Below are 18387 nucleotides of genomic sequence, written 5' to 3'. Positions count from 1 at the left end.
ACGATACAGTTAGGACTGGAAACTCAGGTTTTTGGTTGTTTGATTTTTCCGGCTCAAGAACATTTGCCGGGCGTGGTGGCGCATGCCTTTGATCCTAGCACTTGGGAGGCAGAGGCAGGCGAATCGCTGTGAGTTCGAGGCAGGCCTAGTCTACAAAGTGAGTCCAAAACAGTTAAGGCTACACAGAGAAACCCTGTCTCAAAAACAACAACAAAACAAAACAAAACAAAACAAAACGAAACACACACACATTTGTTTTTGACCACACTCCTACCACCCCCCACAAAACAGACATTTAGTGAATGAATGAGCCAATGAGGAAACACTGTGTTGGTGCAAGTGTGTGTCCGTGTGTACATGGCCACCGCTGTGTGCAAGTGTGGGAGCGTGTGTGCGGCTGTCTGGTGTATGCGCGTGGGGCTTTTCTATGCAAAGGCTTTCCCTTGCTGTCTTGGTCTTGTGTGTACAGAAGCTATACTTAGCCACAGCCATGACTGTAATCAGCAGTTAGCTGAGCACCAGGCATTCGGTGGGACCTGGTTTCCCAGGGAGACTGAGGGGCCAGTGTGTGTGTGTGTGTGTGTGTGTGTGTGTGTGTGTGTGTGTGTGTGCGTGCGCGCACAGGGGGTGCTGGGGAATGCTGGAACAGAGCTGGGGGGAGGTGGCTGAAGCTCACATTACTGTGCTTTGTGCAAATGAACAGTCTTAGCTCCAGCTGGAAAGGCACGCTCCAGGCTGCAGCACCAAAGCCTTCACGCACGTCCTGCCAAGCTCACTGATTGGTCATCCAGGCCCACGGTCCCTTTATTGCCCTTGCCAGGCAACTGGAATCAAGTCTTGGGTCATTGCCATAGTGTGAGGATGATAGGAAAAAGGACGGGAAGATGGTAGAATTTAGTTTAACTGAGGTCTTCCTGGGCCTCGGGAAGACCTCATTCTCAGTGCTATGGCCCCTGCCTCACACTGTCTACACTACTCACCCAGGCTGGTCACCAGGAGAAATAGCACCCCCATCCCCCCAAAACAGAATGAAATCATAGCATGCTTATCGTGGCCAGACCCCATTCTTTATGTGCCTTCTAGTGGCTGTGGGGCAGTGGGCCTGACAAAGCCTGGGGTTGTCCCTGCCACGCGGCTCTGCTTCTAACACCTCCCCAGCTTGAGCCTGGCTCTCTCTTCCCCATCAAGGCCCCACACCTCTGAGAGTGGGTCAGGCCTTAGAGACCAGCCTCCAACCCTAGCTCTCAAACCTCTCGTTCCACCTCACTTTCTGTGCCGGTGTGCTCCATCGCTCCACCCTCAAGTCCTTAGCTTTCAAGTCCCATTCTCTAGGAAGTTTTCATGCAACAGGAGGCAGGACTTCCTCTTTAGCCTTGAAGGTCAGAAACAGAAATCTTCCCATTCAGACAGCAGGAAGCCAGACGTCTTCCTCTGACCCCTGCACATGTGCAGAAGACTGGGTACCACGCCCATGCACACACATACACACTCACAAGAGATGCACTGGTCCTCCCATTTACCCGCCCATTCCTTCATCCCTTCATCTATCCCTTCATCTCTCCACCAGTCTATCCATCCACCACCTACCCATCCATAAGTGTATCTTCCCACTGACCCACCCATTCACCCTTCACCTAGTTCATCTTTTTATTCATTGTTTCTTTCACCTGTCTATCCAACATATCCACCCTTGACCATGGAACCACCACATCCCACAGCAAGAAAGAACAGCTGCCGATGACCACAGCTTTCTAAATGAGACCTGGGTCTCACCTTCCGCTAATTACCAACCAGATGAATAAATAAGTTAATCTCTCTGGACCTTTTACTTTGTGGTGTTTTTCTTTTTTTTTTTTTTCTTTTCATTTTTCCTTCGTCGATAAAACGGGCAAACACACAGTGTGCCCAGAGATCTGTCGATTTCCTGCTCTGTCCAGGTACTCCATGGTCGTGGGTGTACTTTGTACCTTCCTGGGTTTCTGTTGAGTGCAAGAAACATGTGCCCCGGCAGATAGAGCATGTAGAAGGCTGCAGTATGGGACCATTCTCTGGAAGCACTAAGGACAGAGCATGCTGTTTCAGGGGCAAAGTTTGGGAACTCCTCCACAAAGGAGGGGTAACCAGAACTTGCCTCCGAGGATGCATCCATTTTACAAACGAAGAGAGGACACCCTTGTCCCAGGGAATACAGGAAGCAAGCACAGGCGGGCAGGCAGGCTGGGAGAGCTACAGGACACTGAGGAGCCTGTGGGTGAAGGGTGGGTGGGTTGTAAGAGCAGAGTGCACAGGATTTCAACGGGGGCGCCACCAAGGCTTCAGAGCAGGCTGAGGTCACAGGGAGTCGGCCCGGGCTGTGATTCCTAATTCCCAGGCTTGCACTCAAATCCCCAGACCAAGAGAGAAAAAGATATATCTGCCTGGTGACAGCCAGGCCTCAGGAGACGCAACTCCTGCTGCCCAGAAGGGAAGCCAGTCCTAGCATTTGTGACCTCTGTGCCACTAAATATATCATTGGGGACGGCGGTTCACGGCCCCTGAGGCTGTGAGGCCACCAGGCTTCTACATTCTGCGTCTCTGTAGCTCAGCCAGGGCCTCACTGTATACTGAAGAGTCTCAGCCAGGCCTACGTGGTGCTGCCAGACCCTGCCCTCTGGTAAATGCTAGCCCAGCCTCCAGGAGCCAGGCCAGGGGCTCTGCTCCTCAGAAGCTCACCCCACCATGGGATACAAAGTCCTACCCCCATTTATCACTTGGAGGAATGGACCCAGTCAGGTGTCACCTGTTCAGTTCCATACCAAGGCAGAGGGGATGCTATAATCCAGTCCTGGCCATGGCCGAAGGCCTTTCCCCTTGTTCTGTCTCCTCCTACATCTCCCTTGTCCTCGACATGGTGGTCTCTCCCCACACATGGCCTTACTAGGAACCACATTCTCTCCCTAAAATCCTCTCTCTGCTGCTGGTTGTACTGGGTTCTCCGACCCAGTACTATGGATGCCTCACAGCTAAGGAAACGAAGGCCCAGAAATGTACTGACCGGGCAGCAATGTGGAGGATTCTTAGAAGCCAAGTCAGAAGTATCCGTGGCTCCAGGAGAAAGCGCCCTGCACAGGCCTCACCTTTGGTGGATAATGGATGGGAGCCCAGCTGTGGCCCTCACTCCAGGGCTCTGGCTGGCTTGCTATGGGGCCCAGCAGGCAGCCATGTTCCTCACACCTGCTCAGAGAGCCCCTGGAGTGAGGTCGAACATACAAATTCATCTTTAATGAGTGAGATAGTGGCCCTGGTGTGCAGCTCTGGTCTGGAGTATGTTTCCAACCCCGACCTGGCAATAAGACTCAAAGGCAGGTGGGGGGAGGGGGGACTCTACCATCTAAGAGGGCAGGAAAGGTCATCGGGGCACCATCCCATCCGGCAGGCCTGGGGCTCCATAGAGGTCACTCCAGTAACACCAACCTCATCCATAGACATTAGGTCTTGTGTTCTAAGAACCACCAACGCTAGTGATTTCAGAACACCCTGGGGTGAAGGTGAGGGGGTTAACAAACAAACAAACAAACAACAACAACAACAAACACCTTCCTGAAGAAATGGTGACAATGATCTAATTTGCACCAGTGCTGGCCACAAGGATTCTGAAGAGCTCTCTGTACCTTACTTTGTTGGGGCCACACAGTGGCTTTCTGTCCCCCTCCCACCAGTAAGCCAAGGCAGCTGAGTACTTCAGAGGCCACAACCTTCCAACCTGCAGATCCCGGATGCATGCAGGCAGTAAAGCGAGTGTGCCCCACAGCCTCTGCCTTAGTCACCTTCACGGCATACGCCGCTATAGTGGGACGCTTGTGAGCGGCAATGCGGCTTTGTCTGCTGAGACCCCTCCCCAACTCTTCTCTGGCTTCACACCAGCTCTGGGGCCGGTTCAACCTCCCAGTCTGGTGGCAGCTAGGCACGGCTGGTCTTCAGAGAGAAGACACAAGTTACTAAATAGCTGGGCAGGAGCTCCCTACAATGAAGAGCCTGCCTGTGTGGGCTGCTGTGGCCACAGAGGAGGAGGAGATGGAGGAGGGAGAGGGGGCAGAGGAGGGTGCTGCCCGCAATGGAAAGGGAGGGGTTCTTGGGCTGGCAGGCTTGGGGAGGACTCCAAGGCAGAACCCTCATCCCCTGCCACCCTGCAGGAAGGCTGTGGGGAGCACAGCGCTTCCTGACCTACCACCGTCCCCTGGCTCTGGATATGCCTTTGCTGTGTGGAGAGTCCCAGCAACATGCCTGCCTGCCTGCCTGCCTGCCTGCTCATAGGTTCTGCACATCTAACTTGCTCTGCTGCCCAGCTGTCATGTGGCTCTCTCCCACCTCTCCTTCACTACCATCTCTGCTAAAATTGCCATTTCTGTGGCATCGGTCCCCCTTGGGCGCACTGCATATTCACTGTTTTCTTTTCTCACACTGGCGTACAAGGTTCCAAGGGCACCAGTTTCTGATAGTTTTGTTTCTGGCTTGATTCCTAGCACAGACAGCCATGCCTACTCCATAGTAGGTGCCTCTCAATATCTGCCGGGTACATAAATAAATAAGTAAAGACAAAGGACTAACAGTATCCCTGGAAGGTTCCAGGTGAGATGCAGGAGTCCCTTCCTGTACCATGGTGGCAGGAAGGGAAGGTATGGGACGCCATGGGTCTTGGGGAAGGTAGGAACAGGGCTGGAAGCCATTGGGTAAGACGTGGACGGGCATTTGAGGCCCCACAGAGGCTAGGAAGGTTTCCCTTGTCTGCCACATCACTGGCTGCAGTGGCCTCAGCCTGGGCACGGTGAGACTGGCTCCGGAGGCCCCCTGAGCTCAGCTGTCTGGGGCTGCCCTGCTAATATTAGCCTGTCCCCACCCAGCCTGGCGTCAGCTTGACGGGGTAGCCCAGGCTGAAAACGGGCACTGTCCACTGGCACCGACAGCAGTGGGCACTGTCCACTGGCACCGACGGCAGCCCTCGTCCCTGGTCTCAGGATCCTATAGCTCCGAGGGTCAAGGGACCCCTGCCACTGTGCCACCCTGGAGCTGAGCATTCCCTGATGAAGAAATTACAGTTCTTGGAGCTAAGGGGTGCGGCCTCCTCTGCCTGCTGCCAGGCCCACCACACTGGCACACTTGTCAGCATCTCAGGTCACTGAATTTGGCTCCTGGCCAGAGCCTGAAGTCAGCCGCCTGCCTGCCCTCCCTGCCTCTTACCCAGCAGGCGGAAAGTTCTCTCACCTCCCTCCAGGGAGGGAAGAAGAGCAGGGAGGAGCAGCCCATTGCAAAAGACTGGGAGACTGAGGTTCCGGGGTGTGTGACCTGCTTGTTGTGCACAGGGGTCTCATGGGAGAATCCAGGCTTGTCATCATGACGTCATGAAAAGTAGATCTGAGAGACAGAGTCTGGGAAATAGGACCCTGGGGGCCAGGGTGGGTTACGTGACCCCTCGAGAAGGTTTTTTTTTTTTTTTTTTTTTTAGGGGATTTGTGATTCAAAGAAGAAAGCGTGTGGGACACAGGTAAAGGTTTGGGTCTTCTAGGGCCACAAGCTGGTGAAGAGGATAATGAAAGCTACAGTAATTAAACACTGATTAGGTTCTGGGTTCTGGCCCGAGTGTTTAACACATTTAATCCTCCCTACTTCCCTATGAGTCAGGAGCTATTAATAGCCTTCTCTCAAGGCGCAGACAGGTTAGGGAACTTGTCCAAGGTCACACAGCTGAGGAGCAGTGGGGCTGGGACCTGAACCCAGGCCTCCCCACTCGAGAGGCTTGTGCTCAGCAAAGGATGGGACTTGGAGTCACAGCGCCAGGGTCAAACAGCCTGGAACTGCTGGTAGAGGGTTGGTCCACATTTATCTTACTGATGCATGTCTGAGGCTCTGAGTAGGGGAATTTGGGATTTAAAAAAAATCCTCCTTTCTAGGCCTTCAAGGGAAGGGATTGTTTTGAAATCCAGTGACTAGTACCTAGAACTTCCCACAAACACAGTTGAGAGAGGAAAGGGGTTAAGGGGGGTGGTCAAGGAAGCTGCAGAGGGAAAAGCAGATCGCCTAGCTGGCCTTCAAGAGGAGGACAGTCCCAGAAGTGATAGGACCTGCAAGACCTGGGAGCTGTGTGTGTTGGTCTTGGAACTTTGCTTGGGAGTGCCCAGGCTGATGCAGCGGGAGACAGGAGTTTGGAGTGGGCCCCAGATGTGAAACGCCTTCATCTGCAGGCCTGGGGTGCCCCATGTAGCAGAGGGTACCATCCCCTATCTGGGTTTTGCAGCAGTCTCTCACCGCTCACCCGGGATTCCCAGGTAGGCGGAGAAGGAAAACGCTTGGTGATGGGTGGACCCAAAGGCGCGGAGCCTGATCTTGAACTCGGGTCCTCACGCTTGCTTTCCTCATTCAATAACTGTGTTTGTTTTCAGACAGAAGCCTTGCTTATGTAGCCTAAGCCGGCTTCCAACTGGAGCCCCTCCTGCCTCTGCCTCTGCCTCCTGAGTGCGGGGATTGCAGGTGTGCTCTGCTGCCCCCACCCACACGCAAATTACTTGACCTTCAACAAATATTTATTTAGCACCTATCTTGTTCTGGGCCTTACTCTAGGTGTAAGGGATGCCACCGTTGGTAAGAGAGATCGTGGAACCTACATGCTAGGAGAACGAACAAGCAAGGTGAGTGAGGAAGACATGCAGAACTGTCAACGTCCAACTGAGACTGGATTGCCTAAAAGGGAGGTGGGGAGGGATCAGGAGAGAAGCAAGATGGAGGCGGAGAGTGAGTGGGGACCTGGGCAGGAGGGCATACGAAAGAAGTTTGTGGGGGGGGGGGCTATTCTTACAGACGCTTATAGTCCCTGGAAAGAGTTGGGCTTCCCCTCTGTGGGGGACCAAACGTAAAGCGTGATAGAAGGAAGGACCCATGGGTCAGAGGGGCCTTGGTCACTGTGTAGAGAAGGGCCTCGGTGGGGCGGGGTGACGAGAGCTGAGGTGAGGGGCACGGAAAGCCGCAGAATAATCTACCTAGGAGATAACAGCTGTAGCTAGAGAAGTTAGGGACGCTGTGGGGGAGACTCTGGATGTGTTTGTGGCTGGCATGTGAGAAAAGATGCCCAGAGGACAGCTTCCTCTCCCTAAAGGTTTGTGACTGAGTGGCTAGACAGAGGCCCTTGCTGCGAAGGGATCACACCTCCAGGCAACACGGAAGAGCGAGGTCATAGAACAGCCAACCTACCCATATTACCCCAAAGACCACGGGCCCTGACACTTCCCTCCTAGGCTATGACCTCAGCACCCCGTGGCCTCCAGTGCACTCGAGTCATCCTAGGACCCTGTTAGAATGTGAGTTCTGACTAGGCCGTTTGGGCTGGAGCCCAAGACTTTATTTCTAGTAAGCTCCAACCCAACTCCCATCAGCCATGTTGCTTTGGTCAAGGGGCCCTACTTGGGACAGCAGCCACCTATGTGGTCCCCATGACAGGAATCCCCCCATGCATGAATGTCACTGGGGCATGGACAGTTCTATGAATGGAACCTTTCAAGGATATAACGCAGAAATCTGAACTTCCTGAAGCACCTCAGGTAGCTCTCAAGGCTCAGCCTTGGTAGGACACCCCGGCAGCAACTATTCTTAAGTCTCCATGGCAGCTAGTGGCAAGACCCTACCTTGTCCCACACAGCGTTCCTCTACCATAGCCCTTTCTCAAATACAGTCTGACACCACAGGTCCTCTCTGGGTGGTGTCTTGCTGCTCCCTGAGGGCTGATGGCCAAGAAAAGGGCCAATGGGAGAGGGCAACAGCTGGTGTCCACTGAGCTAGAGAAGTATACCCCCAAAGCAGTGGTACCCCAAGTCTGAGCCTGCCACTGGACTGGTGATCTATTTAGTGTGAGAGGGACTACCATACTGTGAATGAATGAATGAATGAATGAATGAGTGAATGAATGAGTGAATGAATGAGTGAATGAGTATAGGTTGAATGTGCCAACTGAAGAGAGGCTGGGGAGACCTTTTCCTTGGGCTCCTTCCACTTGGTGCCGGGACTTGTGTCCAGAGAGCTCACCTATGTCGTGTAGGGCTGCTAGGCTGAGGTACGGAGAGAGAAAAGAAAGACTTGCTTGTGTCTCAGCTCCTCTGGGAAGCTGAAGTCCAAGATTCTTAAACTCCTAGGATGCCACGGCTAGGAGATAATTAGTGTTCACTGAGATCAACCTTCCTGAGGGACAGGTGGAGAGACACTGTAGCCCCAAAGGTGTTGGGTCATGCCCAGAGCATCTCAGCAGCTTTAATCTGGTCTAGTTGTCCAACACCCACAACCTAGAGTATTTGTGATCTTTCTGTCCACACCCAACGGTCTGTACATCCCTCGCTCCCGGCCTTCAGAGCTTCCCTAGTTTAAATTGCCTATTTTAAATTGTGTAAGCTGGGTGCCTTGGTACCCAGGGCCGTCAGTCCAAAAGGAGGAGGTCGGCATAGCCTGTCAGCCAGGCTGAGAGCTGGGAACTGAGGAAGGTGGACTGTGTGCTCAGAAGGGAGCAGCAGCAAGTACAGGGAATAGATCCCCCAAAGCCCAGAGTCTGAGGGAACCTGACCAAAGGAGAGAGTAGAGACACGGCCAGGGACCAGGGCAGGCCTCAAACCCAGAGCCAAGGAGCAGCTAGAATTCTTTCCATATAGTGCCTGCTTCACACAAGATAAATTTTCATCATCTCTGGTTCCTCTGCCATTTCCTGTGGGACCCGGCTTATATGAGTAGGGCTGGGGGATGGCTGGGCACTGTGGGGGCGCTTTCTTCTTTGAGAATGCCAGAGAGCTCCATTCACCCAACTGGGACATGGCCCCCCTGCTATGATCTGGGTCAGGACTCGCTGAACAGGATCCCTGGACAGGTGGTTAGGAACCAGATGGAAGCACAGGCCTGGAGCGTGGCAGGCGGCAGACCCCAGCATCCCTGGACCACAGACAGGAGGCAGGCGCTGAATGCTGGCTGCTCTGCTCATGAGCTAAGGACATGTGACTTTCCCTCTCTGAGTGTTAGTAGCCTCGCTGCAGCAAGGGCACGGGAATAGTAGTGCAGTGCTGATGACTACACTGGATGAGGAATCTGCGAATCAGTAAGTGGCAGCACTGAGAAAGGAAGATGATCTGCAAAACTTGACTTTGGTGATGTTAGGAACTTGGACCAAGTCCTGGACTCACTGACCGGAGGAGTCTCACACATCAGGGTTGGATCTGAGAGTACAAATAACTGCTTTTTCTCCCTCCATCTGGAGTGGATTGTAGCGGGGACATTACACCGAGGTGTGCTCTGCGGTCCTTTAACACCGGGCACCAGGAGCCGCAGAAAGCCTGGGGTGAGTTTGGGACCCATCAACACACGTGGTGGTGTCTTTCCCTCATTGTGCCCGCATGAGGAAGGTGGCAAGGATTCTTCCTTAAGGCCCATCTGTGCACTTCCTGCAAAACACCACTTCGGGGAAAGAACATTAAACAGGCTTAGTCCGAACCCTATGCTCTGCACTGACCACTTGCCTCCCTATATCTCATGAGGTCTTTCTTCCGCCATCACCCCGGTGATGTCTGGTCATACTAGCTTGGCTTCAGTAAGAATCCGGCTACAGCTGATTTAGCCCTGTGCTTTCTGACAGTAATTTTCCACTCTCTGACTCTGCTACCCCCACCTTCACCCTGCTCCTCAGATACAAACTCCCACTTGCCCTAGTGTTTTCCTTCACAGAGGAGCCCAAACTCTAGCTGCTACTGTGAGGTCCCATTGCATGGGTCCCTGGACTTATTGTCATAGTCCTGAAGAAAAAAAAAATCTACTTTCCTATAGACTCGGGCTTTAATGTATGCCTTTGAAGAAACTTTTCTTGAATTGTAGTGTCTGGAGGTATCCGGAGAGTGGCTATCCACCCCACATCCTGTGCTTGTGGAAAGTCCCTTCCTGCCACCTAGTTCTCCCGAACCAAGGCTGGCAGCCACCCTCCCAGAAGTCTCTCTGGTTCTCCTTTGCCTCTAAGCCACCTTCCCAGATGAGAGCTGGGACTAGGGTGGCGACCAGGCTGACCCAGGAGTGAGTGACAACAGGGTGTGGCTTAAGGCCCTGACCTTTCGGTCTGGAGTGGAATACACTGGTCATGAGGCAGCTCAGAATAGCCAGCAGCACTAAATTCAGCCGCCCGCCCGTGGGAAGTCTGAGGTCCTGGGAATGAGCTCCTACCAGGACCCTCCCCCACCCCTGAGACAAGTCTTGTCTTCCCTGAGAGACTTAAGCCAACAACCTTTTCAACGCTTCTGGTAGCCAATGCCAGACTTTCAGAGCACCAAAGCTGCTCCCACCCCAGAGGGCACCAGACTCCAAACCCTATCCAAGGTGGGACTCCGAGACCTGTTGGGCTCGGAGCTAGAAGGTGAGGGTGTCCGGACAACCTGCTCACCCGTGACCTTGAGAAATCTGCCCTTCTCTCTGCTCCTCAACCTCCTCTGTCACAAAAGCTCCTACTACATTGAGCGCAGAGTAGGCTTAGAACCTGGAGGAGCTGCACCTGAACCGAGGGAAGCTTCTAGTTAACATCCTTTCACTAACCAGACCCTGGGACTGAATCTTGATCCAGCCAGCTGGGGTCAGGAAGGGTACTGCTACAGAATTCCTTTCTAAGTTGATGTGAAGAAAAAAAGGGGGGTGGGTGAGGAAGCCAGGAAGAAAAGAGCCTTCTAGAAGAACAACCGGAAGCAACTAAGCCAGGCCAGATGAGCATTTGGTGAGCGTTGACTAAAGGCCAGAGAGGGTACACCAGGAGAGTCAGGCTGGACCCAAGAGGCCCCGGCATGAACCTGGGAAGTCCTGCAGGCTTTGGCACCCTGACCAATTTTTCAGTTGAAAAGGCCTTTGTGTTTGCCAAATGGAAAAATGGATCAGAAGGGCCTGGGACTAGAGCTGCTGCTGGAGAGGTGGGCCTGAGGGAACCATGGTAGTTTGAGGCACAGTGGTAGGCATGGGAGAAGGGAGGATGAGGAGAAGAGCATGGTTGTGAGGTAAGGCGATTAGACAAAGCCACAGCAGAAGTACCAGCGAGAACGAGAAGACATGCCACAGAGCAGACTGCATTTCCTGGCTGCCCCTGACCATCCAAGGTTACCTCAGACATGCTCTGTGTAAACTTCTCTGGTCAGGCCTCCCAGCAACTCTTCAACAGTGATGAGGCTGAGGGACTCTGTCTTACCGGACACTTGGGCTATGGTTTTCTTTCCCAAAAGGGCTTGGGGGTTTGGAGGTACAATTAAAGAAATACAAGGACTCCTGGTTTTTTTTTTTAAAGCCCCCCCTCCCCCAAAGCCTGGTGGCTGGCTGGGCTGCACTGCTATGGGTTTTCATTACACACTGCCTCACAGCATGCTCTGTCCTGGGGAAGAGAGAACTTCCTAAGAGGTCCTTGTTACTAGCTCCACCTTTGCCTCGTGCCACAGCCAGAGCTCCAAGAGTTGTCTCAGGAGTGGGACCCAAGGGAGAAAGAGACTTAGCTGGGTTCTTCTTTGTAACCCCAGGTGACTCCCTCCCCAGATAGCTAAGAATGGTTAGGACCACATCAGGTCCCCAAAGGCCAGAGGACAGAGCAAAGCAGCAGAGAAGGAGACACGGAGTGCACAGAGGTGGGGCTTCCCCAGCTTAGAGATCACTGGCATTCATTGGGTCAAGTGACCCAAGGGGATTGATGTCACCACACTCACACACATACATGTATCAGGGACACTCCCTGGCTTGCAACCTAAAGACCATCACTGGCTTTCATATGACACTGACCAGTGCTCCTGGTGGCGGCGGCGTGTTATTCACAGACTCTGACCTCAGCTGACTCTCAAGGCGGTGAGGCTGCAGGTTCCCGGCCAGCTGGCTCCACACACCTGCTCTCACACCTCTGCAACTTCTTCGCATATAAGAACTGCTCTTCCACCCTCTCCCTGCCAACACAGGCTAGCCCCTGAGATCTGCCCAGTGCGACTCCAGGAGGGAACCCCTTATCCCTTCATCTACATAGTTACATCGCCACTCACACCTTATGTGTGTCTGAGGCTGCATCCCCCATCTCAGATCACAAGTGGGGCTCAGCTTGGCCCAGCTCACCTCACTCCCCAACCCCCACTCTGGAAGGACAGGGAACTAGCTGTTCTGGCCAGCACTGTTACCCCTTATAGACCCAATGGGACTTCCGTCCCCAACCAAGGAATTCCTGTCTTCCACAGCCAACATTCTAATGGCTCCTTGGGAGTATGGGTGACCTCACTGCTGGCCCATACATCCACAACTGGCCTGGCTGGGACATAAGTCTTCCGAGGTGTGCCATGCAGGAAAATGCCTCCGGTCAGACATCCGAGGGGTCTCAGGATGTGGGGACAGCAGGCAGAGAACCTACGGGCTATTTTTCTCTTCCTCCAGGTCCACCAGGCCACACAGGGGCTCTCTCACATACAAGCACAATAGCAACAAGGACACACATGTAAGATTCCTCTCATATAAAAGACACAGTGTCACACATGGGGCCTCCCAGTCTCTTCACGCATAGCCACACACAGCCTGTCACACAGAACATCTTATGCAAGCATAGCTTACACGTACACACAGCTTCACATGCACACTTCTACACCTGCCTGTACACCTCTCAGAGACACACTGGCCTGGAGTCTCACTTGCAGTATTTCTTGCACACGCATCTTCTTTTTTTCTTATTATACACAGTCTCTCTCTGTCTGTCTCTGTCTCTGTCTCTCTCTCTCTCTCTCTCTCTCTCTCTCTCTCTCTCTCTCACACACACACACACCATCCATCAACACACACAAATCTCACATCCAGTTTCTTTGACACACTCTCTCTTATAGTGTTTTTGATAAGTCACAGTCTCAACAAACACACACCACAAACACACTCATGCACACACACACACACACACACACACTTGAACACACATGTGTGCTCCCAGAGTCATATTTACCTAACATATTTTTATCCTTACACACGAGGAGTCTCTCACACACCCACACAGAATCTCACACACAAGCTTTTCTAGTTTTTATTTTACACACATAGACAATATCACACATGAGACACAGGTCTGAAATTATATATAAATCCTAAATTCAGACCCACCGATCTGAGAAGGCTTTTCCAGGCTGTGAGGGGGAGGAGGAAACAAAGGTGACAGTGGGGCAGGCAGCAGCACAGCAAAGATGGAAGGGGGAGGCAGCGGGCTGCCGGCTGGTCTCTGCGCAGGGCTGCAGGGAGGCAGCGCAATGCAGTTAGGCCTGGACAGACAGCAGGAGTCTGGTTCTAATCCCAGCTCTGCCTTCAGTTCTCCTTCCTTCTATGGGTCTCAGTGTCCTCATGCAAATGGAAAAGGACTACAGCCTCTCTGTGAAGCTACCAGAGAAAGAAAGTCGTACTGCTATCTTGAGGGGGCTGCCCACTAACACCCACCTGCACCCCGATGCTTCACCTGCCACCTCTGACTGTCTAGCTTTTTTTCTGCATCTGGCTCTTCGGTGGGCACTCATGTGAAAGTTGCTCGACTTCTCAGCCTTGTGGTTTTATACGGACAGGCCTGCAAGCTGTCCTTGGGTGGTCAGCCCATTTGTCTCCATGGAGTGAAGGCCACCTCACAGCCTAGGAATGGCCAGTGGGTGGAAAAAACAGGCAAGGAGGACAGGATACACCTTACTGACCCTCACCTTCCCTGAAGCGTGAGTACACTGATCAGAGCAGGCTCCATCCATGGTGGGAGGTGGAGGAGCCCAGGCTTCTGCAACTACCTTGAAGTTGGGCCTACTCTGCTTAGCTGCCAGGAGCCAAGGTCAAATGTGCTCTAAGCCAGGTCTTGGCCTAGCCTGTCAGGTATCTGTCTCCCAGCCTATGCTGGTTCATTCTCCCAGTACCATGTTCCAGCCCCTCCCCACAGCTCAGCATAGCCCCCAGTTACATAATCCTCTAGCTGTAGTGGCCTCTGTCATCAAAGAGAGAAGGGTAGACAAATGGCCTCCTCGAAGGGTCCCAGACCCCTCTGGAGAATGTTAGAAAGTCAGTGGCATCTCAGGGGAGACTATGGTCCCAGAAGGTTTGATTCAAATTTTGCTAGACCTCCTACTTCCTACTTGACCTTGGCCAAGATCCTCAGGGGCAACATGGGAGGCCAAGTGCCTTCTCTCTCTCTCTCTCTCTCTCTCTCTCTCTCTCTCTCTCTCTCTCCTCTCTCTCTCTCTCTCTCTCCCCAATATCTGTTCTAGGATTCGAGGTATAAGGCTTTGAACTGCTGTCCTCACATGACATGTATTTCTGTTTTATATTACCCTCAAATCTGTCAGGTGTCTGTCCACACAGCCCTTCCTTGTCCTTGAATACCCAAGACCCCTCCCGCCCCCACCTCAGCTCCCATATCTTATTTGTCCACTGGTCTTCTGTAGATTGTAGCTTCTCCTCATTCGCTCATCCCACCCAGTTCTGGCTCAGCCTCCTGGTCAGCAAAAGAGAAGGAACCTGGAGCGATGTAGAAGGCAGCTGGGGAGAGGCAATGTTTTGCCTGGGAGGAGCAGAGGTGGCTTACAGGTGCGGAAAGGGCTGTTTCAAATTTCCAAGTCTACCCATCTCCCTCATCCTTGGTACTCTTCAGGCCAGGGAACAGAGCCCAGAAAGACCTGGCTAGTGCCTTCCAGGGTAGCTGTCTCTCTGAGGTCTCTTTTTGGGGCTCAGCAACAGATGGCCCATCAAATGGCCCATGTGCGGAGGACACTAATCCAGTAGCCGTCTGAAAGGCCAAGGTCAGCAACACAGTGTTCTTTCTCCCTCATAACAGTTTGCTGTTTCTAAAGGGGTGTGGCTGAGGAACACACCCACTTCACACACTTCCTCTGGGTACATTCCCCCTTAAGATTTTCCACACTGACTGAGGAAACAGGAGCTTAAGGCTTTGACCTCCTCCAGGCTCTTCCCAGGCCCAGGAGGGCAAGTGTCACAGAGGTCACTGTTCTCTGCCCCTCCCCCAGCCCAGACCCACACCAACCATCAAGCTATTAATTAGCTATGAGCACTCCCAAGACCACCTCCTCAAATGGCTTAAGGATGGTCCCTAAGGAGTGGGTACCCAGTCAGCTAAGGTACCCTTTCTACTCCAGAGGCTCCCTGACCTGGGAGGAAGGAAGGAGTCTCCCCACCTCCTCCAAACCAAAGGACAATTCACACCTTCACAGTGTACATCTGCTAAGGGCAAGGATGGACACTAACAGGAGTGTGGGGGTGTCATGCACATTCGAACATATACATATGCTCGCTTGTTCCCACATACTTAATCCATCCAAGTGCAAACCAGTATACTTACATAAATATGCACACACAGTCTATACACACAAACTCTCTCTCTCTCTCTCTCTCTCTCTCTCTCTCTCTCTCTCTCTCTCTCTCTTCTCTCTCTGTCTCTCTCTGTCTCCTCTCTCTGTCTGTCTGTCTCTGTCTCTCTGTCTCTGTCTCTGTCTCTCTCTCACACACACACACACACACATACACACCCAGCAATACAGACTCATATATACAAACCCAGTCACCACAGCAAAATCACCCCTTCTCTTACACACGTACACGTACACACCCCCTTCAGTTCAGAACTCTCTGGGCACTCACTGTCCATTGCACCCTGCCCGTGGGAGGCGGCAAAGGTTGCCTGTGAGGGTCAGGTCCTTTTGATGGACAGTCACTTACCCGCGCATAGCGGGATGAGTAGGGGTCCTCGAACAGCGCCCAGATGCGCGGCTGCCAGCGGCGCCAGAAGCCGCCAGGCCGACCATCTGGGGAGTCACTGAGCGCCAGTCTCTTGGTCATCTCCAGCTCGTCCTCACCGTCGCCCGAGTCGCCTGGGCCGTCGGCGTCCGCGTCGTCGGCGCTGTTGTCCAAGGGCGCACCGCCAAAGCTGTCCAACGCCTCCTCAGCGTCGCGGTGCTGGCGATACGTCATCCAGCAGCACGGCTCCACGTCTGTCTCGTCGATGCCCCAGAAGGCCAGTTCCTCCTCGTACAGCGGCCCGCACACGTCGGCCGGGCAGTGTAGCTTGCCAGTGCGGTAATAGTTCAGGATGTGAGCGAAGACGCCCGGGTGGCGGTCGAAGAAGAACTCGTCGGCGCGCGGGTCATAGTCGAAGTGGCTGTGGGCGTCCGGCTCCGCCAGCCAGGCAAGCCGCGTGCCGGGCAGCGTGCGCAGCGTCGAGCGGTACGTCTGGTGGCGCGTGCCGCCCACGTTGATCACGATGCGCTCGCTCTCGTCCCCTTGGCCCATCGCGGCGCCCCCTTAGGCATGGCGCGGCCCAGCGACACCCATGGGAGCTGCCGCCAGGGGGAGTTGGCGACGGGGAGGGGGGCGCAGGGCCTCTTCCCCCCTCCCCCCAGCCGTCGGGGGGCACAGAGGACCTCGGCTCTGGCCACCCACCCTAACGAGCGACCCAAGCCCCCTCAAGGGGAGCTGTCAGTCAGGTGTGTCAGGGGTGTGTGCGCGGGCTCCTGAGGGTCTTTAAGGCGCCTAATGTGAGAGGGAGCTGGCCTGGCTGCGGAGGAGGCAGAGGAAGAGAGGAGGGAGGTAAAGAGGGAGGGAGGAAGGGAGTGGGGCGGCGCTCAGCGGCGAGCCCCGGGAGGAGGGGAGAGAAGGTGGGGGGGCCGGGCTCCCGGTACCATCTCAGCGGGAAAATGGAGAAACCAACACAAAGCTTTTAAGGGAAAGGTCAGCTGCTCCGTTCCGGGGTTCGGACCGATAGACCAGCACCAGCAGGGGAAGAGGAGGATGCGGAAAATCCGAGCTCGGCTCTGCGGTGGTCGCCGCAACGAGCTCCCGGTGCGGAGGGGACCGATGCGGTTTGCTCTCCTCCCTGCGTGGCCGGTCCCCTTCGGCTCTCCTTGCCTGGCTGCCTACTCCCCTCGGTGGGGGGTGAAGCTGCCCGACCGCCCTCCTCTTTCCTTCTCCCCGCCTCCCGGAGGAGATGGCGGGTCCCCTAGGCAGGGGCACCAGGGTGCTGCCCCGCGGGGCGGCCACTCAGCGCAGTGCCCTATGCGCTTCGGCTCGCTGAGAGGTTCCGCTGGGCTAGACTGGGCTGGAACTCGAGCTTCCGCGGCGGTGCTGAAGGGACAGCTCCCGGACGGCTGCAAAGCGGCGCTGGGCCGGGCGAAGGTTCTCCCGGCCGGGTTTGCTCGGCGGGGCCGGCAGGTACTAGCTCCGGTGTCTCTGCCGCCCCGCGCTCCGCTCCCTGCTCTGGGAGGGCGGGTGGCGCTGGCAGCCGAATCGAGGGGCGCTGCCGAGGTCGGGCCCGGGAGGCGGGGGTGGCAGGTCCGGGCGCGGCGCAGGGAGGCTGGCGAGGCCAAGGAGGCGAGGCGCTTAGCGGCCACTGCCGCCACCGCCGCCGCCGCGCCGCTGCTGCCTCCGGACTGCTGCTCCGCTGCCAGCTCGCTCGCTCGTTCGCGCGGTCCGCGTCCAGCCCGCGGCTCTCCGGACACGGGCACACGGCGCGCGCAGCCGCACTCGCCCCCGGAGGGAGGCGCCGCGCTGGGTCCTAAAAAGCCCTGATTCTGCGCCCCCCTCTTAGGCCGGCACCGAACCCCGCCTCCTTCAACCCCGGCGCTGGGGGCGCCCGCCTTTCCTTGCCTCTTGCTCGGTGGGACCCACCGACGCTCCGCCTTCGGGGAGCTCCACTAGTTGGGCGGAGGCTCCTAGCGACGTCTGGACCCGCGCCCCATTCCCTCCCCCCCCCCCCCCCCCCCCGGGTCACACTGAGGTGAGAAGGGCGTCGGCCAGCTCCTCTTCTTCTTACCCAGGAGCCATCTGATACCCTGAGCGGGCAAGCCATTCCTTGACCAGAGCTAGCATTGACCACTCAAGGAATCCTTTAATGCCTACCCTTCCTGAGAAACCTAAAGGCCCAATGATCCTTCCAGAGAGAACCTCTTACGTGGACTGCAAAATAGTAGCTTTTTCAGCATCTCCTTGTCCTCTCCATTAATGATTTATCCTGAAGACCCTCTCAATTCCTTTGGGCACTTTCAGGCCGTGGACCCTTCATAATTCTAGGATGACTTAGTCACAAGAATGACACACAGATCTCAGTTTACCCAGTAACCCGAATTACCTAACCTGAACTCCCTTATAAAAACATGTACAACGGCCGCTGGGCTCCTCTACAGCTTCAGCGGTCGGAGGTGGCGAGCCATGTGTTAAAGTTTAGGGGCTGTGGTTCCTACAGATTCAAAGTAGATGCTGGGGACAGAGGTTGTATTTCTGACCTTAGAGTCACCCAGCCCTCTGTCAATTTAATCAGCCACCATTTCTCACTCCAGATTCTGTACCAAGCACAAAGTGACAAGGTACAAATCAGACCCAGCTCCT

At 54.7% G+C, this 18387-nt stretch overlaps 1 protein-coding gene across 2 annotated transcripts in view; it reads right to left on the bottom strand.

Moving 5' to 3' along the window:
- Kcnc1 (potassium voltage-gated channel subfamily C member 1) overlaps positions 1-17365 on the bottom strand; it is a 42468-nt gene extending 25103 nt beyond the window's left edge. Inside the window, exon 1 of one of the 2 annotated variants that reach the window (XM_051148564.1) lies at positions 15727-17365. In XM_051148564.1, the coding sequence (XP_051004521.1) occupies positions 15727-16296 (570 nt within the window). In that variant the 5' untranslated portion in view covers positions 16297-17365. The remainder of the gene's footprint in view (positions 1-15726) is intronic. The other variant, XM_051148565.1, reaches the window with a different exon arrangement.
- Between the last annotated feature and the right edge of the window lie 1022 nt (positions 17366-18387).

Source organism: Acomys russatus, chromosome 7 (genome assembly GCF_903995435.1).
Source record: "Acomys russatus chromosome 7, mAcoRus1.1, whole genome shotgun sequence".
NCBI lineage: Eukaryota > Metazoa > Chordata > Mammalia > Rodentia > Muridae > Acomys > Acomys russatus.
The sequence above is the reverse complement of the archived record's forward strand: the minus strand, read 5'-3'. Positions and strand labels throughout refer to the sequence as shown.